This window comes from Phalaenopsis equestris, unplaced genomic scaffold (genome assembly GCF_001263595.1).
Source record: "Phalaenopsis equestris unplaced genomic scaffold, ASM126359v1 Scaffold000276, whole genome shotgun sequence".
Classification (NCBI taxonomy): Eukaryota; Viridiplantae; Streptophyta; class Magnoliopsida; order Asparagales; family Orchidaceae; genus Phalaenopsis; species Phalaenopsis equestris.
In genome coordinates, this window is record NW_018164718.1 from 137,211 (window position 1) to 158,165 (window position 20,955).

Here is a 20,955-nt window from a genome sequence, read left to right on the forward strand (position 1 = left end):
GGCTGCTGAACAACAGGTAGGAAGGCTTGCGGTTGCAGATGAGGAGACAAAGCAAGATATGGCAGCAGTTTGAGGGTGTTAGAGGGAGTTCAGGCAGCAGGTTGATAGACAGATGGGTGATTGTGATAGCAGCAGGCGCAGTTGGAAAGATTTACGGCATAGTTGGCTGGCAGTGGAAAGGCTGCGACACGGCTGGCAGGCAGGGAAAGTGGCGACACAGCTTGGCGGAGAGGGGGAAAGGCTGCAGCAACTGTGGGGCTGTGGTCAGCTGGCTGCAGGGTGACAGAGAGAAGGGAAGATGGCTGATGGCAGAGAGCAAGGGTAAGGCGGAAACAAGCAATAGGAGGGAAGATATACACCACCTCAGAGTAGGATAAAACTGGAGCGCCACCACCCCCTCGAATAGGGTTCTACAATAGGGAGAAGTAATCCACACAGGAATCTGAAAGTAGACAGAGGATGAACTCCCTCTAAATGCTGAAAACAACAATTAAATAGACTCTTACATGAAGATGAAATAAAAGACATAAAGAAGGAAATTCCCACAAAAAAGGAAGGGGTGATGAGGCAAGAAATATCTAGAAATTAGCCATTAAAATACTTTCATATGTAGAAGAAGCATAAAAAGGAGTGTGGCGGGCGGCAGCCCCACCCCGTCAAATTTTCGCCCCCAGGCAGCTCGGTTTAACCTGCTCCCGCTTTCCCGCTGCGGGTGATCCCACTCTTGTCCCTGTTCCTGCATCAATCTCATTAAAGCATTTTTTTTGTTATTTTCATCTTTATAAACTATTTTAATGGATATTGATATGAGTATAATAGGCCATTTACAAAGAAATGCAAAAGCAAAATGAATAAGTAAATAAATAATATAAAAAAAAGAAAAAAAAAACATTAACACACAAAAAGTACAAAGCATATATTCAAATCTTCTGAGTGAATGAGAGTTGCTAAAGATATATTTTCTTTTTATTCTTGTATTTCTAGTATAAAAAACACGGAATCTCTTAGCTGATGCTTTGAATGTTTCAGTCAAATTTATAAAACTATTGTGATAAATATTCATCATTTTTTTCACAAATTGGATGAGGTTGAGGCATTTTAAGAACTTGCTTTATATTTTCAGTGATAATATTGAGTGACAAATACTTAGGGGTTAGCTGGCACCAAAATTTTAAGCATTTTCTTTGGGAGAGAATATGATTGTGACTCTAAGACTTGGGAATATACCTGAATGGATGATGGGGATCTTTTACCACAAGGGCAGGAGGAAAATTAAGAGCATTAGGGGAAGGGCCTGCATGTGAAATTTAGGATATTTTAGCTTAAGGTGAACCTTGAAATATTCAGAAAATTTATGTCAGCAAATATGATAAGAGGAGCAATATTGTGGAAAGCTTTTAAATTCCACATTTTGTAATATCTAGATCACAAAAACCTACTCTACGCTTTTTTATGAAAGGGGCTATTACATTAAGTTCATCAAGACACTAGATATAGAGGGCTTAGCAAGATGACTTGTGGTAGCATGCCTGTAAAAACAACGAAAAAATTGAAATTAAGGGGAAAAAATACACTGATTGAAGTAGTACAAATGAATTCATCCAAGTCATTGACAGGAGATTTTAAAGAGATTATTTTAACATGCACATCAGGAGGCCGCTAATATTTTATGAACATTGTGAGAAGAGTAATGTAATTTGCTTTAAGTCTTATGATATGCCGAGGGTTAAGAAGTCTAATAGAATAGCCACCAACTAGATGTAAACCAAATGAAACTGTCATATATAATTAACTAATAAGTGAGCGGGTGATAGGTTTAGCATGCACATAAATCACCTTATAGATAAAGAGGAAAGTAAATTTGCTCTGAAAAGATGAAGGCTTTTTATTTTTTTGAGTTGCTGAGTTCGGTAATGATGAGAATTATTGGGAGGAGAGGGAAAACATGCATAGCGTTCAAACCATAAACAACGTTCACAATTGAGAGCAAGGTTAAGGGGCAGGAGGTGCCACCACTGGGAAGGAAAGTAGAGGCAATTAGGGGCTTCCTGAGAAGGAGGTGGCGATCTCATTGGGAAATCATACAAGATCTTGGGAGGTCTTTGTAGAAGGTGGGATCTAAAGAGACTGAGTTAAATGGGAAATGCAGAATATCCCCTAATAGTGATCCATGAAAAAGAACGAGCTCGACTATGAACATGAGATGAGCAAAAGTATACCTCCAATCAGAGCAAAGAAGAGGAAGGCGTGATCCATCTCTGTGGTCTTTCTTGTGCATGGTGTTGTGCATTGTGAGTGATGCTACCGACAATGGTCTGGCAGGGAGAGATACCAGCTAGTGCACAACATGGCAACGTTGCACTTTTGCCGTTTGGAAAGGAGATATTTAGAAATTGGGATGGGCATGAAGCGATGGTAGGTTGCTCCATTGTGACAGGAGGTTATTAATTTTTTTAATTATTTTTTTCCGTACTATTAGAGGTTATGAATATAAATCTTGGTAACAGTGCCAACTAATGCACCAAGGAAAACCTTTTTATCCCTTTTTTCAAAGAGGCAATTGATAGATTGCCGGTTTTATATGTAGCGTACTTCTGTAAGATGTTTTGGTTACCTTTTTATGTTTTTTGTCAAATTGGTTTGTTGTATACATTTAATCAAATAACATGAATGGGCTGTGAGAGATTATTAACTTTGTAATAAGTAAGTTGATAATAAGTTTAAAACATCATCATTAGTTTTATCCCAACTACTTGAGATTGATTTTAAGCATTATAATTATACAATTATTTTTGCTAAATGCTGCATGAGGTGCTAAACCTATTATTCATACTTCTTTTTATACAATTTTTATTTATGTTATCTTCGAGCCACACCTCTTCCTTCTTAAAAATTCAAAGTTAATTTTGATATATTTGTTATGAGTGATTTTTCCATTCTTTGTTATATCCGTCCAAACCACTTAAATTTATTTTATATACCTAAGTTTTAATATCTTCCACTCTCCCCAATCAGCACTCAATCTACACTTTCTAGTTGTCACACATCCATTTTAAATAGTCATTTATGCTACTTACTCTTATTATATACAATTAGTATGTATATATATACTTTTTGTCATTATCTGTAAGTTATTACTAGGCTGTCACTTTGACTCGTAACAACTGGAGAACCAACCTAAACTTAAGGCAACCAGCCAATCTGCTTCAGTCCTTTAAAGTTGGTTAAAAACTCGTATTTTACTTTTTGAGACTGATATCCCTTAGTTTTTGTTCCAGTGTTTACGCCATAATAGTTAAATGCTTGCCTGATACCAGTATCAATTTCATATAAGATCAAAAACCTGAAATTACTAACCGAATAAAACATGGGTTAGGTATTTTAATCACCACAGAAGCTTACGCATAATTTATTACTAGTACAAGTTCAAACGAATTTATTATGTTAAAACAAATTTGTCAGCTACTACCAGCTTCTGTTTGAATTAGTTCAGGTACTTATTTTTTTCGATCATAATTGGAACCAAAGTTAATTACTTAACCCCTTATTTGTTTTCACTTAGAATGCTTAGAAGTGAATATCTTAGTAGCATATATACAGTAACTATGAGAAGATGAAACACACAAAACACCCTACCATTCAATCGAGTGCAACAGTATAGATGCCAATTTATAGACTTTTAAAGTCTCCGTAATTCAGAGTATTAAAGTGGTTATTGGGATTGGTGGTTATTTAAACCCTTTAAAAAATCATATATCTGCTTTTGAATCTCTTTGTAGACCACACGTTGATATCTTTAACTTCAATTTGCAGCATATTTTGGTCTAGGTATATTCAGAATGGGTATATGCCCATCTACAACTTAGTATCATAGCAATTGATTACTATCAAAATAATTTGAAAAACTGAAGCCAAATGAATGCTTCTGCGGTAAATGTGAGAGATGGAAAGCATAAACTCTGAAACATAAATAAATGAAAATGTTATGCAATCAAAGTTGGTCTTTTTGATTTTTTTTTTAAAGTAGATATTAATTTTGGTGTTTAAATTATCCCTTCAAAAGCCCATGCGAGGACTACACCTTAAAGCAGGCACTTGAGCATTTATTTATTTTATTTATTTTTTTCTTGCATTTTTCTATTGTTGCATTTTTTTTAATGTAAAATAGTTATATGATAATGAAGAGAGCATAACGAGGACAAGTTCCAAAGTAAAACGGAAATACAACTGATTAGATGCATAAAGAAAAAAGTCAAAAGGTTAACCAGCAAATTGTACTAGAAAACAATCAAAATAGCTCATTAAGTCCACCTTGCTTGAAGCTTGATGAGAATAGGATAGTGCCATTTTGTTTTTTGGTTTTCCCTTTTTTAAAATCTTGCCTCGTAAATAGTAGGAAATTTTCTATCCACTATAGTGTAGTTACCCATAATGCTCTCATTAAAACCATCAATGGTGTCATCAAGTTGCAAATTAACAAGATTATTTTTGTTTTCAGTAATTAGAGGGGGGAGTTGGGACTTCCAAAATCGGGAATCATATGAGAGTCCAAATTTGTAAGTGCCGGAAAGGTAGTCACAATAGTCTCAAGATCATGAGGTAAATCAATTGGTTCTCAATTTTGACAACAAGTATGAATTATTAGCAGAGTAGTAGTTAAAACTGTGGGAGTAGAAAGGTTTTGGATATTAGAATGGCCCTCTTGCTAATGTTGGGGGCCGCAGTCTCCTGCCTCCGTTGCAAGGTGAATGAGAAGGTATGCAGTTTTATCATTGATGAAGGAAACAATAAGAATGTGACATCTACACAGATGGCTCAAAGGCACTATTAGTCATATTCTTTGACGCGACTGAAGAAAGCTTTGACCAGAGGGGCCTAGTGAAGTTTTCGATTAGGAGCCAGCTACAAGATTAGGTGTCGTCTGACGTAGTCCCCATGCATGTTAACCATATTTTGTTGTGGAAACCATGGCAAATTGACCGGAGGACGTAACACAACAGATTTAAAAACCTATATTCTTTCACCTAGGATAGCCAACATATCATCCTACTTCCTTCAGTGGAGCTCCAGATCGTAGGAGCCCTTGTCAGCAGAGCAACATCGGCCAGTTTTGGTGATGATGGGGATGTTGGGATTGAGACACTAGTGTCAGACACGGGACATGCACGATAGAGGGCACTTTAGGATATCACAATCTACATCTTGCCACCATGGCTACCACCGTGCCCTCACTTCAAATCAGGTCAAACTGCTCGTGGACTACTTCAAGTGTATTCAACAACATAGGCGAGACATGCAGGCTCAGTTCAGTTTAATGGAAGGAATCTATGAGAGCAAATCGTTATGGAAGTATGCTCAGAATTAGAGAAAACTTCTCCAATGCTTTGGGAGACAATGCAACTGATACTGCAATCCAGGTGCTGCTAGGATCACTAACAAGAACTGGAAGCTTTGACAAATGGATTCAAAACTCCTCCAACCCTTGAAAACTGATGTAGGGCTTCGAGGAACACTCGTGAGCAAAGTTGAGCTAACTGATCGGGCATTGATAGAATAGCTGAATCGGCCAATTTGTTCAACTTGGAGTATTTCGGTCCAGCAGGAGGTTGGGCCGACCCATCTTCCACTCCTAAGGGGCAGGAAGTACCAACAAAGCCTTCCCTATTTCTTGTTTGCCGCTTTTTCCTCCTTCCTTTTTGATTTTGGCCCAAAAGGCGAAGCTTCCCCTTCCTATTTTATCTATTAGCTATTAAATATGTGTATTTTTTCTTGCTGATTAATTCCAATTTTTAGATTTCTGTCAGGATAACTATTGACGCCCATTTTCCGCTTCGAGGGTTGTACCCGAGGGAGCAGGTGGTGCTCTGGCTGTATCTCTTTTTCGAGGTGGTGATTTTCTTCATCCTATCCCTTTCCACATCCTCCCTCGTTGCTCCCAGTCGTTGTATCTCTCTGCAGCCGACCACCACATTTTTCTATTTTCTGTTTTCTGCCTCCTCCAGCTTCCCAACCGCCGCCCACTTCCCTCCAGCATTACTACCTCCCTCCACCAGCCTTCCAGCCAGTTTCCGAAATCGTTTCTCTTGCCTCCCTGCTGCTGTCGGCTTTTTGTTCCACCATCCAGGGCTTCCGACCAGCCCTTCCAAGCTTCACACTACACCCACAACTATCAACCAGCCCCTCCAGATGCTATCTGACCACCCCCTCATCTTCATCCTCCCCCAGAGTTTTGCCTGTCATTTATTTTCTTGTTGTTATTTTGTTGGTTCAAGTGTTGCTTTTGTAATCTCTTTTGAATTTCAACAATAATTTCTATGTCTATTGTGGTTTGGGTTAACTCCGGTATCAATGGAGGACTACTTTTGAGTCTAATGACATTCGTTTGAGAGTAGATCTAAAACCGAATACATGAAATATAATTTGAGTGGTAGTAGATCAAGTGACAGTTGTAATAATGAGTGATCAAATCATTAAAATGAGTTAACGTTTTAGATATCTCGGGTCTATTGTTCAAAGTGATGGTGATATAGATTGGTGATATAGACTATTAGTATATTAGTAAAATTCAAGTTGGATGGTTGAAGTGGAGGGAAGGCTTTCAACCTATTGTGTGATGGAAAAGTATCGCTTAGACTTAAAAAGGAAAATTTATAAACTGTTGGTGAAACTTTCAATGCTTTATGAAGCAAAATGTTAGTCTATGAAAGAGAAACATAATACCAAATTAAGTGTTGCTGAGATGAGAAGGCTTAGGTGGAATGACTTTACACTTAGAGACAAAATGCGAAATGAATATATTTGTGAAAGAGTTGGTGTAGCTTGTAGCTCCAGTGGCAAACAACTCCAGTGGCAAACAAGATTAGAGAGAGTTGTTTTAAATGGTTTAGTCTTAGTAAACGTGTCACCACCCGACCTAGTGTTTGGAAATAACCAAAGCGGGTACAGACATTCTTACGGTAAACATTAAATTTCTATAACTAACATTTTAATAATGAAAGAGCTGTTAAAAAAATGAATTAAAGCAATAAAATTAAATTTTACCTCAGTTCTAGTTGTCCACGACATCGATAAACATTTTTTTCGTCAATTGTTCATTTTTTAATAAATTAATTAAACTTGAAAAGTTATTTAAAAATAACAGTTAGCTAAATAAAACTAGTGAATACTCATAATCCTAAACTATAATAATTCAATGAAAAGAGAGACAATATCCATGCCAATTAAACAGTATAAAATTATATAGCGTTTAACGATTTGTATTGTCTACTATTATTTAAAATAGTCAACTATATCATTTATATATCAATTTTACTTTTAATCTGTATACAGTCGTTACAGGAGCACCATAAAAAATTTTACTGCTTAAGGTAATTCAATATCAATATCTTTTTTCATTTACGTGCACGAATACCTAAATATTTTCTCACTAGTACCTTAAAGAGATGCTCATCATAGCCAAGGACATGCAAACAATCCAAATAATAAGTTTTATTGTTAGTGTACCATTCAACAACCTAAAATATGAATTTAAATAATATGCAATTATCGGTGACGTACTCTCAATATGATCAAAATGAAATTTAAGAGCGAATAAAATCTAAGTCACAGAGCGAATCAAAGATACGATAAATTAATGTTACTATAATTTAAAAGTATAAGTATTTACTATGCTTTCGAGCGATTCTTGCTTGCTCTGGGACTTGTACCAATTCTTTCAAATTAACAACTATAAAATATGAAATATTTAATTATCAATTTACTTAGTTATATTTTAATATAATTATTAATTTTTGATGTATTACATTATTTTAACTGAAATTTTAAGTACTTAAATTAAGTTTAATCATTACATTAATATTAATAATAAATAATATTAGTTTGTACAAATTACTTTCAAAATAAAATTCTAACCTTATTGCTGTTGTCAATCTTTCTTCGATATAAAAGTGAAATTTTTATAGATTGAAATCAATGCACTTAAATTTTTACACTTAACTAATAAACTAATATATCCGTGATGGAAGACTATATTTGGATTTTCTTCAAAAAATATCTCAGTATTGCTGATAAATTAATGAAGTTACTCAAGTGGTCTTCTGATTTTGACCCTAATCATGAACCTCATACTGTACCGGTATGGTTCAGTCTACCAGGTCTCAAGCTGCCTTTTTTTATTTTTTCATCATCAGGTTCTTGACTTTATTGGGGCCATGCTTGAGGACCCTATAAAGCTAGATCTACCGACTTTCAACGTAACCAGACCTTCTGTGATCGAATATTTGTGGAAAGAGATATTAATTTACCTGATGTTACTGAAGTCTGGTTGGGCACAACTCATAATGGTTATTGGCAACAAATCGTCATGGAGAATAGACCGCCTTACTGTTCTCATTGTAAGATGTTTGGGCATACACTTAATAAATGTCATAAGTTTCGTCTTAATTTGAAATCTAAAGATCAAGTGAATAAGGTTGGATCTAATCCCACTACTCTTGATATATCTGTTCCATCTGGAGAGAAAACTACCACAGGACAAATTTTGGATATCACTAAAGATCAGCCACCTACCATCCTTGCTGAGAAGGTGTAAACCGATCCTTTACCCAACATCGCAGTTCCTGATGAAGAACATCATACTACAAGTACAAATTCAAAAGTGATTATACCACTCACTGTTATTGAAGAAGACTCACTTACATGCCAAGACATACGAGAGTGCTTTTTTGATTCAATCAAAGATCAACTGGTACAACCAGTTACTTCTAATGTTCAACATCCTACACATGTCCGACATTAAACTAATCCACTGATCAGGCGAGCCACTATTCGGATGAAGAATGACAGGTTTATTCCAGGAGGAATAAGAAGACTGGAGGCCGACTCGAGCTTGGAAACTTATTGGATGATACTTTGGTCACTACTGGCAATGACACTCATCTTACCAATTTATTATCTAGCTCATTTCCTAGAACTAGAGGTATAGGGAAAGGAAAATTTGGTCGCTCCCTAGCTACCTGATACTACGTTTTTTTGGCATTTTTTGTTTTTTTATTTAGGTTTCTTGTATTTTTCTGTATTTTCTCTTTTTTTTTGGAACCTTTTGTATTTAATGGTTATCATGGGGGAAGGGTGCCATGCGTGGGTCATTCCACACAATCTTTATGTATCCTTATTTCCTTTTAATATATTAGCCTTTGGGTTTTTTAAAAAAAAAGTATATAGATCGAGCTCTGAAGAGGATGCCAGCAACAGGTCGGAGTGTGGAGTAGGCTAGCTACAGCAGATCGAAGCACTAGAGAGGCTACTGGCAGCAGGTCAAAGCGTTGATGTGACGCTTCGTTTGATGTGAGAGTCGAACGACGAGAGAAACATCGAGCTTAAGTTAGGTTTTTATCCCAACCAACAAAGAGGAAAAAAAATCAAACGAAGCGTCCTTATTTTGTTTTAATATATTAGCCTTTGGGCTTTCTAAAAAAAATATACATATATATACATATATGTACACACACACACACACATTTATGTTCTAATCATAATCTAAAAAGTGGTATCAGTGCCATGTTAGGTTTTAATCATAATCTAGAAAGACTATTAGGTTGATTGAAAAAAAAAATTATAAGTACGTATTAAACCTTTTTTTTTGCTTGGTTTCGAAGCGTCGCATCAACGCTTTGACCTGCTGCCAGTAGCCTCTACAGTGCTTCGATCTGCTGCAGCTAGCCTACTCCACACTCCGACTTGCTGATGATATCCTCTTCAAAGCTCGATCTACAGGCCCTGCTTCTGCTCGACAGCTGTGTTGTCTGCGACAGAGCCGGGCTTTGCATTTTTTGTTGGCACTGGCCGCGGTAATGGCCTTGGGGCTTTCCTATGCTGCCGCCCTCGCCGGTGATAACCCCGCCAAACCACCCTATGCTACAATGGTTCACAAATGCAGCTCCCATTTCCACCTCGCAGAAAGTCCGATATTCTCGCAGATGTACCATGATTTTGTCGCAGAATATGAAGATTGCAATCTCATAAAAAAAGTAGAGAAAAAAGTGTGTGAACCGCGAGCAAACCAGCAATATTCTTCTCTGACTGTGAAATTTCAACTCGTGCATGAAAATACAAATTTATTCTAGTTGGAAAGTTTCAATTAGGTATTGGGAAGTTTCAATTAGGTTGCCCTAAGATGGAGACTATCAGAAAGTTTTTTGAAGATTTCAAACTAATTGGGGCTTGGCACGTGGGTCATTTCGATGGAAGACATGTTATGATACAATTGAGTATAGAAAAAGACTGCATAAGGATTTTCTCAAAGAAATTCATCACAATCAAGGGCAAACGTATGAAATTGCTCAAATGGACCCCTGATTTTGATCCCAGTCAAGAACCCCCAATTGCACTTATCTGGTTCTCATTACCTGAACTCAAACTTCAATTTTTTGACCCACCTATCTTATATGAAATTGAGACTATCCTTGGAAAACCTTCACAGGTAGATTTACTCACAGTCCATTTTTCAAGGCCCTCTATTGCAAGGATTTTGATTGAAAGATACACTACCAGATGTAGAAGTCTGGTTTGACTCTGCTCACAATGATTATTGATAAAATATCATTATGAAACAAAACCTTACTACAGCAAACGCTGCAAAATGTTTGGACACACGCAAGAGAAATGTTTCATATTGCAGCTACAGTTGAGAACCAATAGTCAAAAGCAAGAACATATTGTTAGTGCACCCCACGTGTCTGAACGCGCTCCCAGCAAACCTGATTGACAGCCAACCCGAGGAGGGAATCACCACAAGACAAGAGTTGGTGTCTGCCTCTAGGAACCCTTCTCCTGACCATACTACAACAGATAATGTCCCTATAATGTCCCTAGATAATGTCCCTATTCAGGAAGCATCAGGTGCAGAGGTGACAGTTCACACTTCGCATACACTGGAACCTATCGCTGTGGCAACGAATGTCTTTCATTCTATTGAGGTTCTAAATCAGACCGAGGACCACAAGTGCCAGTCTTCTAATGAAAAATGACAAGTTTACACTTCTCGGAGGAAGAAGAAGGTTGGGGGCACATTCCAACTTGGAAATTTAATGGATGATACCTTGGTTAATCCCCACGACACTTCAAAGTTTGTTATCTGGCTTCGCTCCTAAAACTAGAGCAAGAGGCATGACTAAACTGGTTCGTCCCTAGCTTTTGTTTTCTGCATGTTTTTAAATTTATTTTATATTTTTATTGAGTCTATCTGTTTCTTTTGGGTATTACTGTACTTGGTATCGTATGAGTAGGGTGCCTCTATTGGACCCTCTCATACAACCTTTCTGTATCTTTTCTATTTCAATAAAATCAGTCATTGGGCTTTTCTTAAAAAAAAAAGTTTTTTTATTAAATTATTAAATTAAAGTATTTAAAACTCACCTTAGCTTTGGCTCGCAGACTCTTCCTTCTCCCTTCTCCTGCGGCTTGATCGTTCAGGATTGTACGTTGCTGTGTATGTAGGCTCTTTTCCTTTACGCCTCATCCTCTCTGCTCTCGAAACCCGACTCCTACCCCCACGCACATGAGCTCCCTCCTCTCCTCTTTCTTCCTTTGATCGGCTAGGGCCTCACTCATCTCCTTGCGGTTCGGTTCTCACACGGAACCTCACCTCTTTTGACTTCTCCTTCGGCTCCTTTGGCGTCAATTACCCACGCAAGCACCCGTACAAGTAACCCACCCCTTTCTTCTTCGAATCAACCCAACACTATATTAGTATGCATAAGAAATATAATGTGACAGGTAATAATTAACATTTATAATCAATTTTTTATTTATGTGAACATGTTATAATGCTGGAAATAACATGTAATTATGTACATGAATTGTTCTCTTTCATTTAAATCAAATATGTCCAATATATAAGAAACTTTAAATGCAAAGGCATTATACACGATGACAAAACATTAGTTCTATAAAAATCTACTAATTATTTCAGCTATTGTATAATTCACCTGGATTATCAAGGCAGCCTCACCACGAGTCTTCTTTAGTCTTGCCCCAAGCTAGCAACCTTAAATAAACAGTCTAGCAAAAAATCAATTTCATTTATTTAAATGAAATTCTTAAATTAAACTCAATTTAGCATATCAAACTTCAATTTATGCTTTTACCTCAAAACGTTTTTCCATCATCCAAACTTTTTTCCCTTTCTGTTATTTGTCAAATTAATCGAACTAAAATTTAGATATTTATAAAAAAAAATTGGTGGTTTTCAAGAGGTGCAAAAAATGAGGTATAATTAAAAATAAATTTAAAATTACCTTTTGGCCATTTTGGGTATTATAGGGTGCAGAGGGAACTGAAGGAGTGTTGGTGAAAATGCAGGCAAAGTGCAAGAGTGCGCATGAGAATGCCAATGAACCGAGTTGACGCTAAGAGTTAGAAATTTTCAGCATTGGTGAAGCGCATGGACGTGCACTGAGTTTGTGTGAGGCATCAACAAATTGAGCTATGGACAAGTGCAAGTCTTGCATTTTGTTTGCAGATATTGTTTTGGTTTTTGTTTGTCAATAGGTAGTGGTAGTGGCATTGTGGTTGTGGTGGTTTGAAAATTTGGCTATTCCAGTGATGTTGATTGATTAATGGTAGTTTGGGATCTTTGAGATTCATTCATATATTATTATTTATTGAAAAATGGAGTTATGCCTTTTTATACCATCTGTTTTATTTCTTAGAATTATTGCTTTGCAGATTGGAAGGCCTTACGTTATCTCCAAGCTGAAGGATTACCCAAAGTTTCAGGCAGTTGCCATTGCAATCCAGAGATCCGGTTTTAAGGTTTGGAGCTTCATTGCTTGTCCTCCCGTTTACTGGCTGTTATAGCAGGCAGTTATTCTTCCCGGCTAGATCTTGATTGATGCCCATAAAAAAGAAAATTTTTTGGATTATGGAAATTTTTACCCAAGTTTAATTGGTTTGTCTTTTTCGTTGGTTAACTGTAGTTAAATGTTTATCCTTATAATGATTAATTTTACGTGCTGATATATCTTGTTATGCAAGGGCAAACTCATTCAATTTTGGATTTGTTTTACATGTTATTTTTTGCTGTTTTGTGCTTTGTTAGATAGATCTATGGTGTGCTATGCAAGTGTTGAATAGATAACTGGTTTGTAAACTCGTGTAAAGAAATGCTGTTTAAAATGCCATAAGAGTTTTGGTTTTTTCTTCTGTTTAAAAACTGTTGTAACAGTGATGTTATTTAAAAGAATAACTGAAAAAAGTACATTAGCACTTCATATTGCTCAACACAACAATGCTAATCAAAACCTTAGTGTTTACATAAATAGGTTAAATTGGTAATTATTTAAAGAGACAGGAAAACTAAGATCCATGGGAGCTTTTTTCCTGGAGCTATCTAAAATATCATTAAAAGTTGCTTTTTAGCTTTCATACAAATGAGTTTTTTCTCACTACTATTGCAGAAACAACTATAAAGATGCTTTTGCTGTTTAGGGTGCTGCAACCGGCAATAGTAAGGTTACCAAATGAAGCTTTAGAATACAAACTTATATCATGCTGATGAAAGTTCAATTTGAATGGATCTTATATTTTTAATATTCTAATAAACCTGGACTTTGCAAAATCAGATCGTAGAATATTTTGCGCCATTATGGGGAAGTACCTGTTATATTAGGCAGCTCTATCTATTGCCTTTTTTTTATATTTATTCAATTATCAAACAAGTTCTTTTTTGTCTTGTAAAAACCCTTGATTTTTCATAGCACTACTTTTGAAGCGTACATAGATCTTATTGCAGCTCTAGGAGATTGAATTGTGATTAGTTTTATACGTCCATCACATAGGTGCTTGAATCGGTCCTTACTTACTCAGCTGTCCCATAGATGGGCTTGTGCATTTTAATGAAAATCTTACAACCTTGAACTATACGAACTGATCCTTAAATGTGCTCAAATTAATTTTTCAGTCTCTCGCTAGCTTGAGGCAAATTGGCAATGACTCATACTTTTGTATAATATTATCATGACTTAGCCCAGAGCTTGTAATTAACTAAGACAAGAACAGACGGTCAGATGGAGAAAATAATTTTTTTTGTTATTTTAATTTTATCACTAACAGTTTATTATACAAATATTCATAAAAGCTATTAAAGAAATCAATATAATTAACAAGCCATAGTTTTTATCTTTTTGGTTATTGTTCTCGTCTCATGTACACATTTACTCTTTTATTCATCTTATTCAACAACTTAAAACCTAAAAAATATTTAAACATCATAATGCGTTATCTAAAAATAACCAGTAGTAATCATACCTCTAAATTACAGTAATTCGAGGAAATTAATATGCATGCTTGACTTTCATATCTCTATAAGAAATCTTGGAATATGCTTATCTTTCATTTTTCTATACAAAATTTTTGAATATACTAATGCATGTATCAATGACTTTTACTCAATGAAATTGCTCTAATCTTTTATATGCATTTACTTTACTTTTATTTTATACTCTTTATGTACACATCTGTCTCTTTGAGAATCACCTTAAACAAAACTTAACACACCTCTGATCGATATTATCTTGTCAACATAACCGTTAGCGATCTGAATATCACAATTATCTAAGGAGAAAATACTTATACCTGCCCTTGGCCGATAATCTCTCATTGACATAGTGGTTTGTGATCCAATCGTCACAAATGTCTGGGGAGGTAAGCTCTGTCTACTCGCTCGACCAATATTCTCATGTCAGCACAATGGTTAGTGATATAAACATCACGATTGTTTGGGGTGGTATAAAAAAATACATGCGCGAGTACACTTACGTCTTCTGCTTATACAATTAGGGGCTGACTCCTCTTAACATGCACATATAAACATTCAAATAGAAACTATTTTATTTTTTATAAGATACATTCTTCTGAGACATCTTCATTCATCTACTTATATGCATACTCTACTGTGCAATTAATCATCATGCATCTCTCATTTGATGCATATATCTTTTCTGGTGCATATCTTTCATATCATTTGTATCTTTTATCTCATACATATCTTTTATATCATGCACATCTTTTTCTATCGTGTTTCTCATGCATATCTTTCCTGCATGACAATATGAAAGTTCTAATTAAATTAGAGCATATATGGAGTTAAAATACATTTTGAAATAAAAAAATAATAATAAAATTTAGAAATCTAATTATTCACCTTAGTTATCATATTATATTCTCAATTTTCAATAACCAGCTAGGCGTTGCGATAACCTTTTTGTTTATTTTAATAATTTATAGAACAAAAATCAAACTTTAAGATTCAAACAATATTAATTAATCAAATTATTCTTCTTGGCATAGAATTAATTTACCTGAATTAACGAAATCGTCCTACAATTAGCTTCCACACGCTCGCCTTGAGCTCGTTATCTTGAGTAAATAATCTGAAATTTGTAAATATCTAAAAATTGAATGAAATTTCAGCCCATATTGCGATTTAACAAAAGTATAACTCATTTACCAAAACATACCTTAAAAATCGACTTCACAGCAAAACCCAACTATCTTCGATCTTTCTTTAATCTTGTTTTCTCTTTTTCTTACTGTGCTTATCATGCATATCTTTCTTGTCTAACAATATGAAGGATCTAACTAAACTAGAGCATACATTGAATCAAATATACATTTTGAGATAAAGAAGAATAGTGAAATTTAGGAATATATTTTCTCACCTCAGTTGTCACGTTACATTCACAATTTTCAGTAACTAGCTGGGCATTACGATAAAATTTATGTTGATATTGATAATCTATAGAATAAATATTAAACTTTAAGATTCAAGTAATTTCCGTTAATTGAATTATTCTTCTTAGCATAGAATTAATTTATTTGAATTTACAGAGCCTTCCTAGGACAAGCTTCCACACGCTCGCCACCTCGAGTAAATAATTTGGACTTTGTAAATATCTTAGAATTTCATGAAATTTCGACTCATATCATGATTTAACAAAAATCTAATTCATTTGCCAAAACTTACCTTAAAGGGCTTCTTGGCAAAACCCAACCTTCTTCGATCTTGCCAAAATATTTTTCTCTTATTCCTATCTTTGTTTACTCTCCTCCCTTAACTTTGCTGATCTCATGCTAGAAGCCTTTATGAAAACCCACAAACCAACTTTTTCGCTTCCGACAGAACTTTGTCTTCGCTAAGGCGACCATAAATGAAAAAGATGCATAAGTAATAATAATTCTCAAAATGGAAGTGTGAGGTAGAAAATGAATGTCTCAAATAGCGTGGAAAAGAGTTTCGTACTCACTGATTTTGTCTCCAAAGCTTAAACCTCGAGCTGTGGAACTCGGTGGGCTCCTTGCCTCTTTCATATCACGACTCTGCCAATATGTAGGGTCTTGCAGTAACTTTCGGGAGGAGAAGGAATCGAGAGAGAGCTTCATGCAGGCGAAGTCGAGGGAGATGGGAGAGAGATTCGAAGACTCCGGAGTAACGAAACATTTGATCGAAATAAGCGCTATATCTCACAAGTGAGTCGGCTGGGAACAAGAAGCCAAGATTAAGGAGGGATAATTAAGGGTTAGTTTAAATTAATTAAACTTATAACTTCATAATTTTATATCTTCCAACCCATTCAAAATTTATATATAGAGTCTATATCGAATTAATCAATTTGACTCATTTTATAAAATTGACTCGGTTGAAATATGATAGATGCAAAATTTGGGTACATTTTAAAAAAAAATTAGTTGGTTTTTTAAAACTGGTTATTACAAACGTGTTTGTACCATGCTCTTACTTGCGGCTATTTTAGCTTATGGGTGCCTTTGAAAGAGATAGTGGACCAAGGCTCCCTCTCTGTCTATTTGGTGGGTAGGAGTTTCTAGAAGAGTGAGCACTTGTTGTGGGTACAATTAGGAAGGTGGCATTGAAAAAATAAAAAAGGTGGGCAAGAGGAAGGAGAGAGAGTGATGTGCAGAGATAAATAATTCGTGGGACACTATTGTTTCAGCCTTCTTCCAACCAATTAGTGATTCATCGAGGTTGATGCCATCATCATAAAAAAATTAATCTCTTGATTTGCCCATGATGATGCTTCAGGCTAGTGCAATCCATTTTCAAGGGCTTGAGATCTTGGCTCTTCTTCTATCTTTGTGTCTTACATGTGACATGATGCCCCTGCACCCACATCAATCTCAATAATTTTTTTCTTGTCATAATTTCACTAGGTTCATCTTATTATCCTGAGTTCATGATCATTGGATTCAAGAAGAATTCTCACTTTTGAATCATGCATTTCTTCTCTTGGTTGCTTGAGCTCTAACAAATGGGTATAGAAAACAAGCACAAAGGTGCATCACCATAATTGATGTCACGAGCATAGCATTTTTAACATAATTGAGCCCTCTGTATTACTTGCCTTTTGTGGGGGAGGAGACAGGTTGAGCTGAATGCATTTCTTCCCTCAAATTATGATGTTGAAGAAGGAGATATGCTTCTGAAGGCCGAGCTGAATGCATACCTGAATTAACCAAACTTTGTCCATCCTGTCAGCTTGCATATCTTGACCCCACCATCTCCAATGTAATTTTTTTTTTTAAAGCTCACGAACTTGTATAAAATGGTTCCATAACTAGTGTTGCTATTGACAATTGTTGATAAAACTAAGAATCTATTGGTTCAATGTTATTCAGATTTTATGAGTATCAAGATACCAATATTCAGATAGCAATGCCATCCTTCAAATGTTGTGTTTGGCTTAATGTCATCTTCTGCATAAGATGATATGCTATTTATAATAATTAATGGCGTTACTATCTTTCTTGTATCACCCTTTCTTTTAAACCATTAAGCTTAAGGCAATCAAGATTGCATCCAATTCGGACTTTATATAAATTTTTTAAAACTTGATTACTAATGTTATTGTGACAGGTAATATCATATCAAACACCACTTATAATAAATAACATTACTTTACTTAAATAAAATATAAAAACAAACAACTAATAAGATTATTAGCTCTAGTATATGTTTTCTTAAACTATTTGATTATACCTCAATTGAGATTAACTTTATTGAGAATCCAAATGCCCCTTCTCATGTCAGGCCTTCCTTAGTTGTCAATTTTATAGATGGGCGCTAGAACAACAAGTAACATAGTTTTTAGTTCTTTTGAGGAACTTGAAAACATGTGCAAGTAATGAGCCAACTATATTAGATAGAGCAAGTGAGGTTTTTTGTGATTTAGGAGGTTTTTCTACATATCAAACATTTGCTTGGGATAATTGTGTTTAGGTCATTTCAACCATATGCAGTTATTCGATACTAGAAGTGATACTATATAATAAATTAGGTTTTAGAATCTCTTTTTATTTAAATTGGATTTTTTGTTCATTAGATCTATTTATGCTAATTACTCGTTTGGATGATTTAATGTTAGTTTGGATAAAGATACATTTGATATCAATTTCAATCTTATATTATTATTTTTATAAAAGGGACTTATGCATTGTAATGAAATCAATTTATTGGTACAATTAATTGATATTGGAGTTATTTTTGCCCACTCTAAAATTATTTCCTAACATTGTCCTTGTTTTCTGTATTCTACTTACCTCATTTATTCGTGTCATTTGTTGTCTAATTTCTTATTGTCTCTCCAGCTCTCTGATTCATTTTCTTTAATGGAATTATCTCATTTTTATTGCACCACCCTTACTATATATCAATTCATTATTTGCTTAGAACCGTGCACAAACTTGTGTTATTGTCATTTCACACAAGCTCATTTCTTTGATACCATCTTCTTTGCTTGTGAACCAATTTAGTTCACTGACGCAAGTTTCTCTTTGACCACATGCATGATGTCCCTTGCTTATGCTTCTACTCTTTGAAGTCATTAGCCCATATAAATCATCGAAGCCTCCCTCTTCATTGCCAAGGAGAACCTCCATTTCTTCCTCTTTTGCACCATCTTCTTCTACTCTGATGAAGTTTCACCTCCATTTTGTCATGCCTTGGAGCTCAATATCATTTTTTTTTAAATTCTTGTAGGACAACAAAATGTTAACAAATATAGCGCTTTAGAACGACACCCACTAATTCGATGTTTCGTGCGACGAGATGATTATGTTGGCAAATTTGGTAGCTATGACAATAGATTTGACCAAGCACAGATGAGTCAGTTGTTGATCCTCAATGGCTGCCACACACCTTGTGCTCTCTCCAAGTCTGCAATTTTTCGACCATCATCACACTAGCTTTTATCTCTTTGGAGCTACTACCATTTCTTCACCCATGCATTATTCTCTAGCTTTATATATGTTAATAACATATCTTCATTATCAGTATTAAAACTAATAAAGTTTTGAATTTGAGCTACTTGTACTAAACTTAAATGAGTAATAGCCCAAATTATCCCCTCGATAATTAAGAAGTGTCCAATTTAGTCCTTGAATTTTAAAATGTTCAAATTTATTCTCAGAATGTCAAATGGTGCTCCAAATTGGTCCTAAATTATTTTTTCTGTTAAATTAACAGTTTCTTTCACGCTTTGAAGAGTAATTCCATCTATTTGCAAAATTCATGAATTAAACTCACTAAGGGTAATTCTATCAATCACATAAATTTGTAATTCATATACAAATTATTTTAAACGTAAATTAAATTAATTAATTAGTTTTTCAAGTTAATTTTAATTATTTCAAAACATATTCTCTAATAAATTATTTTACAATAAAAAGTTCAATTAAATCGAGTAATTCATATAATTTTAGAGTGAGTGAACTTTTATTGCATAATTCTTGATTATTTTAAAATTTTTCATTTGAAATAAAATGCTAACTTGTGAAAATATTTATTAATGCAAATTAAAAATTATAACTTTTCAAAAAGAAATTTATTTACAAATTATTTACAAACCACACATTTTTTTGAATAATTAAATAAAAGATAAAAATACCATTTAATTCAAATAAACCACCGTTAAATTTAACGAAAAATATGATTTAGTATCAATTTGGAGCACATTTTAATAGTCTGAGACTAAATTGGTGTATTCTAAAACTCTGTGACTAAATTGGACACATCTTAATATTCGGGTGACTATTTTGAACTTTTACTCAAACTTACACATAAAACATCTGTGTTTTATTCGACTCGAGCTTTTTCTTAACTCAATATTGATCTAAGGTAGATTTGAATTGACTCAATATATTGCAATTTTTAATTAACTCAAAATCTTTTCAATTTTTAAAAATATGTTCATAAGTAATTATGATACCTAAGGATTTGCAACCTATATTTTATGATTTCTCTTCAAGCTAGGATTTGCAACCTATATTTTGTCTCATAATGAGTTTTAGACTCTATTTTGAGAATAAGCTTTACAGTCTTCACAACAGGCTTATAGGGAATGAGTTTATGTTAGCTTCTTTATGCATATTAACATAAGCTTCTCTATAATGGACCAAATGTTGATTATTTAACCATGGTCTACTAAGGAGGTAAAATATCTTCTTAAATTGGATGGGCACTAGACACCTTAAATTATCGATAGCAAGCTTTTTTTCACCCAGGCTGCATTGAAAGGTTTATGTTGCAGTGCAGCGGTAAGTTGATTTTTAAAAAGTGCCATTGTAATGATATTTGTATTACTAACACCATGAATTAATAGCTTACATCTTTTATTTTGGTCAACACATATGAACATTTTTTATCTTCCATGTTACTTAAGTTTTAGCAGAACTTCAATGGACTCATTTTGTCGCACTTGTGCCGAGGATGTGTTTGAGGTTGTTAATTTCTTTCGTAAATTCTAGTATGATTCAAATGAATGAGTTGTCTGAAGATTAGACTTCTTATGTGTAGAACCAGCATTAATAATGCTACCCTTAATAATTAGTTGGGATATAGCTAGTGGTGGCCATGATGATGATGCTAACTTAGCATGCCCGTTT

General features: G+C 34.7%; 1 protein-coding gene across 1 annotated transcript in view; it reads left to right on the forward strand.

Moving 5' to 3' along the window:
* The window catches only part of LOC110024825 (TVP38/TMEM64 family membrane protein slr0305-like), a 78,256-nt gene that overhangs the window by 35,495 nt on the left and 21,806 nt on the right, over positions 1-20,955 (forward strand). Inside the window, exon 5 of the mRNA XM_020724995.1 lies at positions 12,727-12,813. Within this exon, the coding sequence (XP_020580654.1) occupies positions 12,727-12,813 (87 nt within the window). The remainder of the gene's footprint in view (positions 1-12,726; positions 12,814-20,955) is intronic.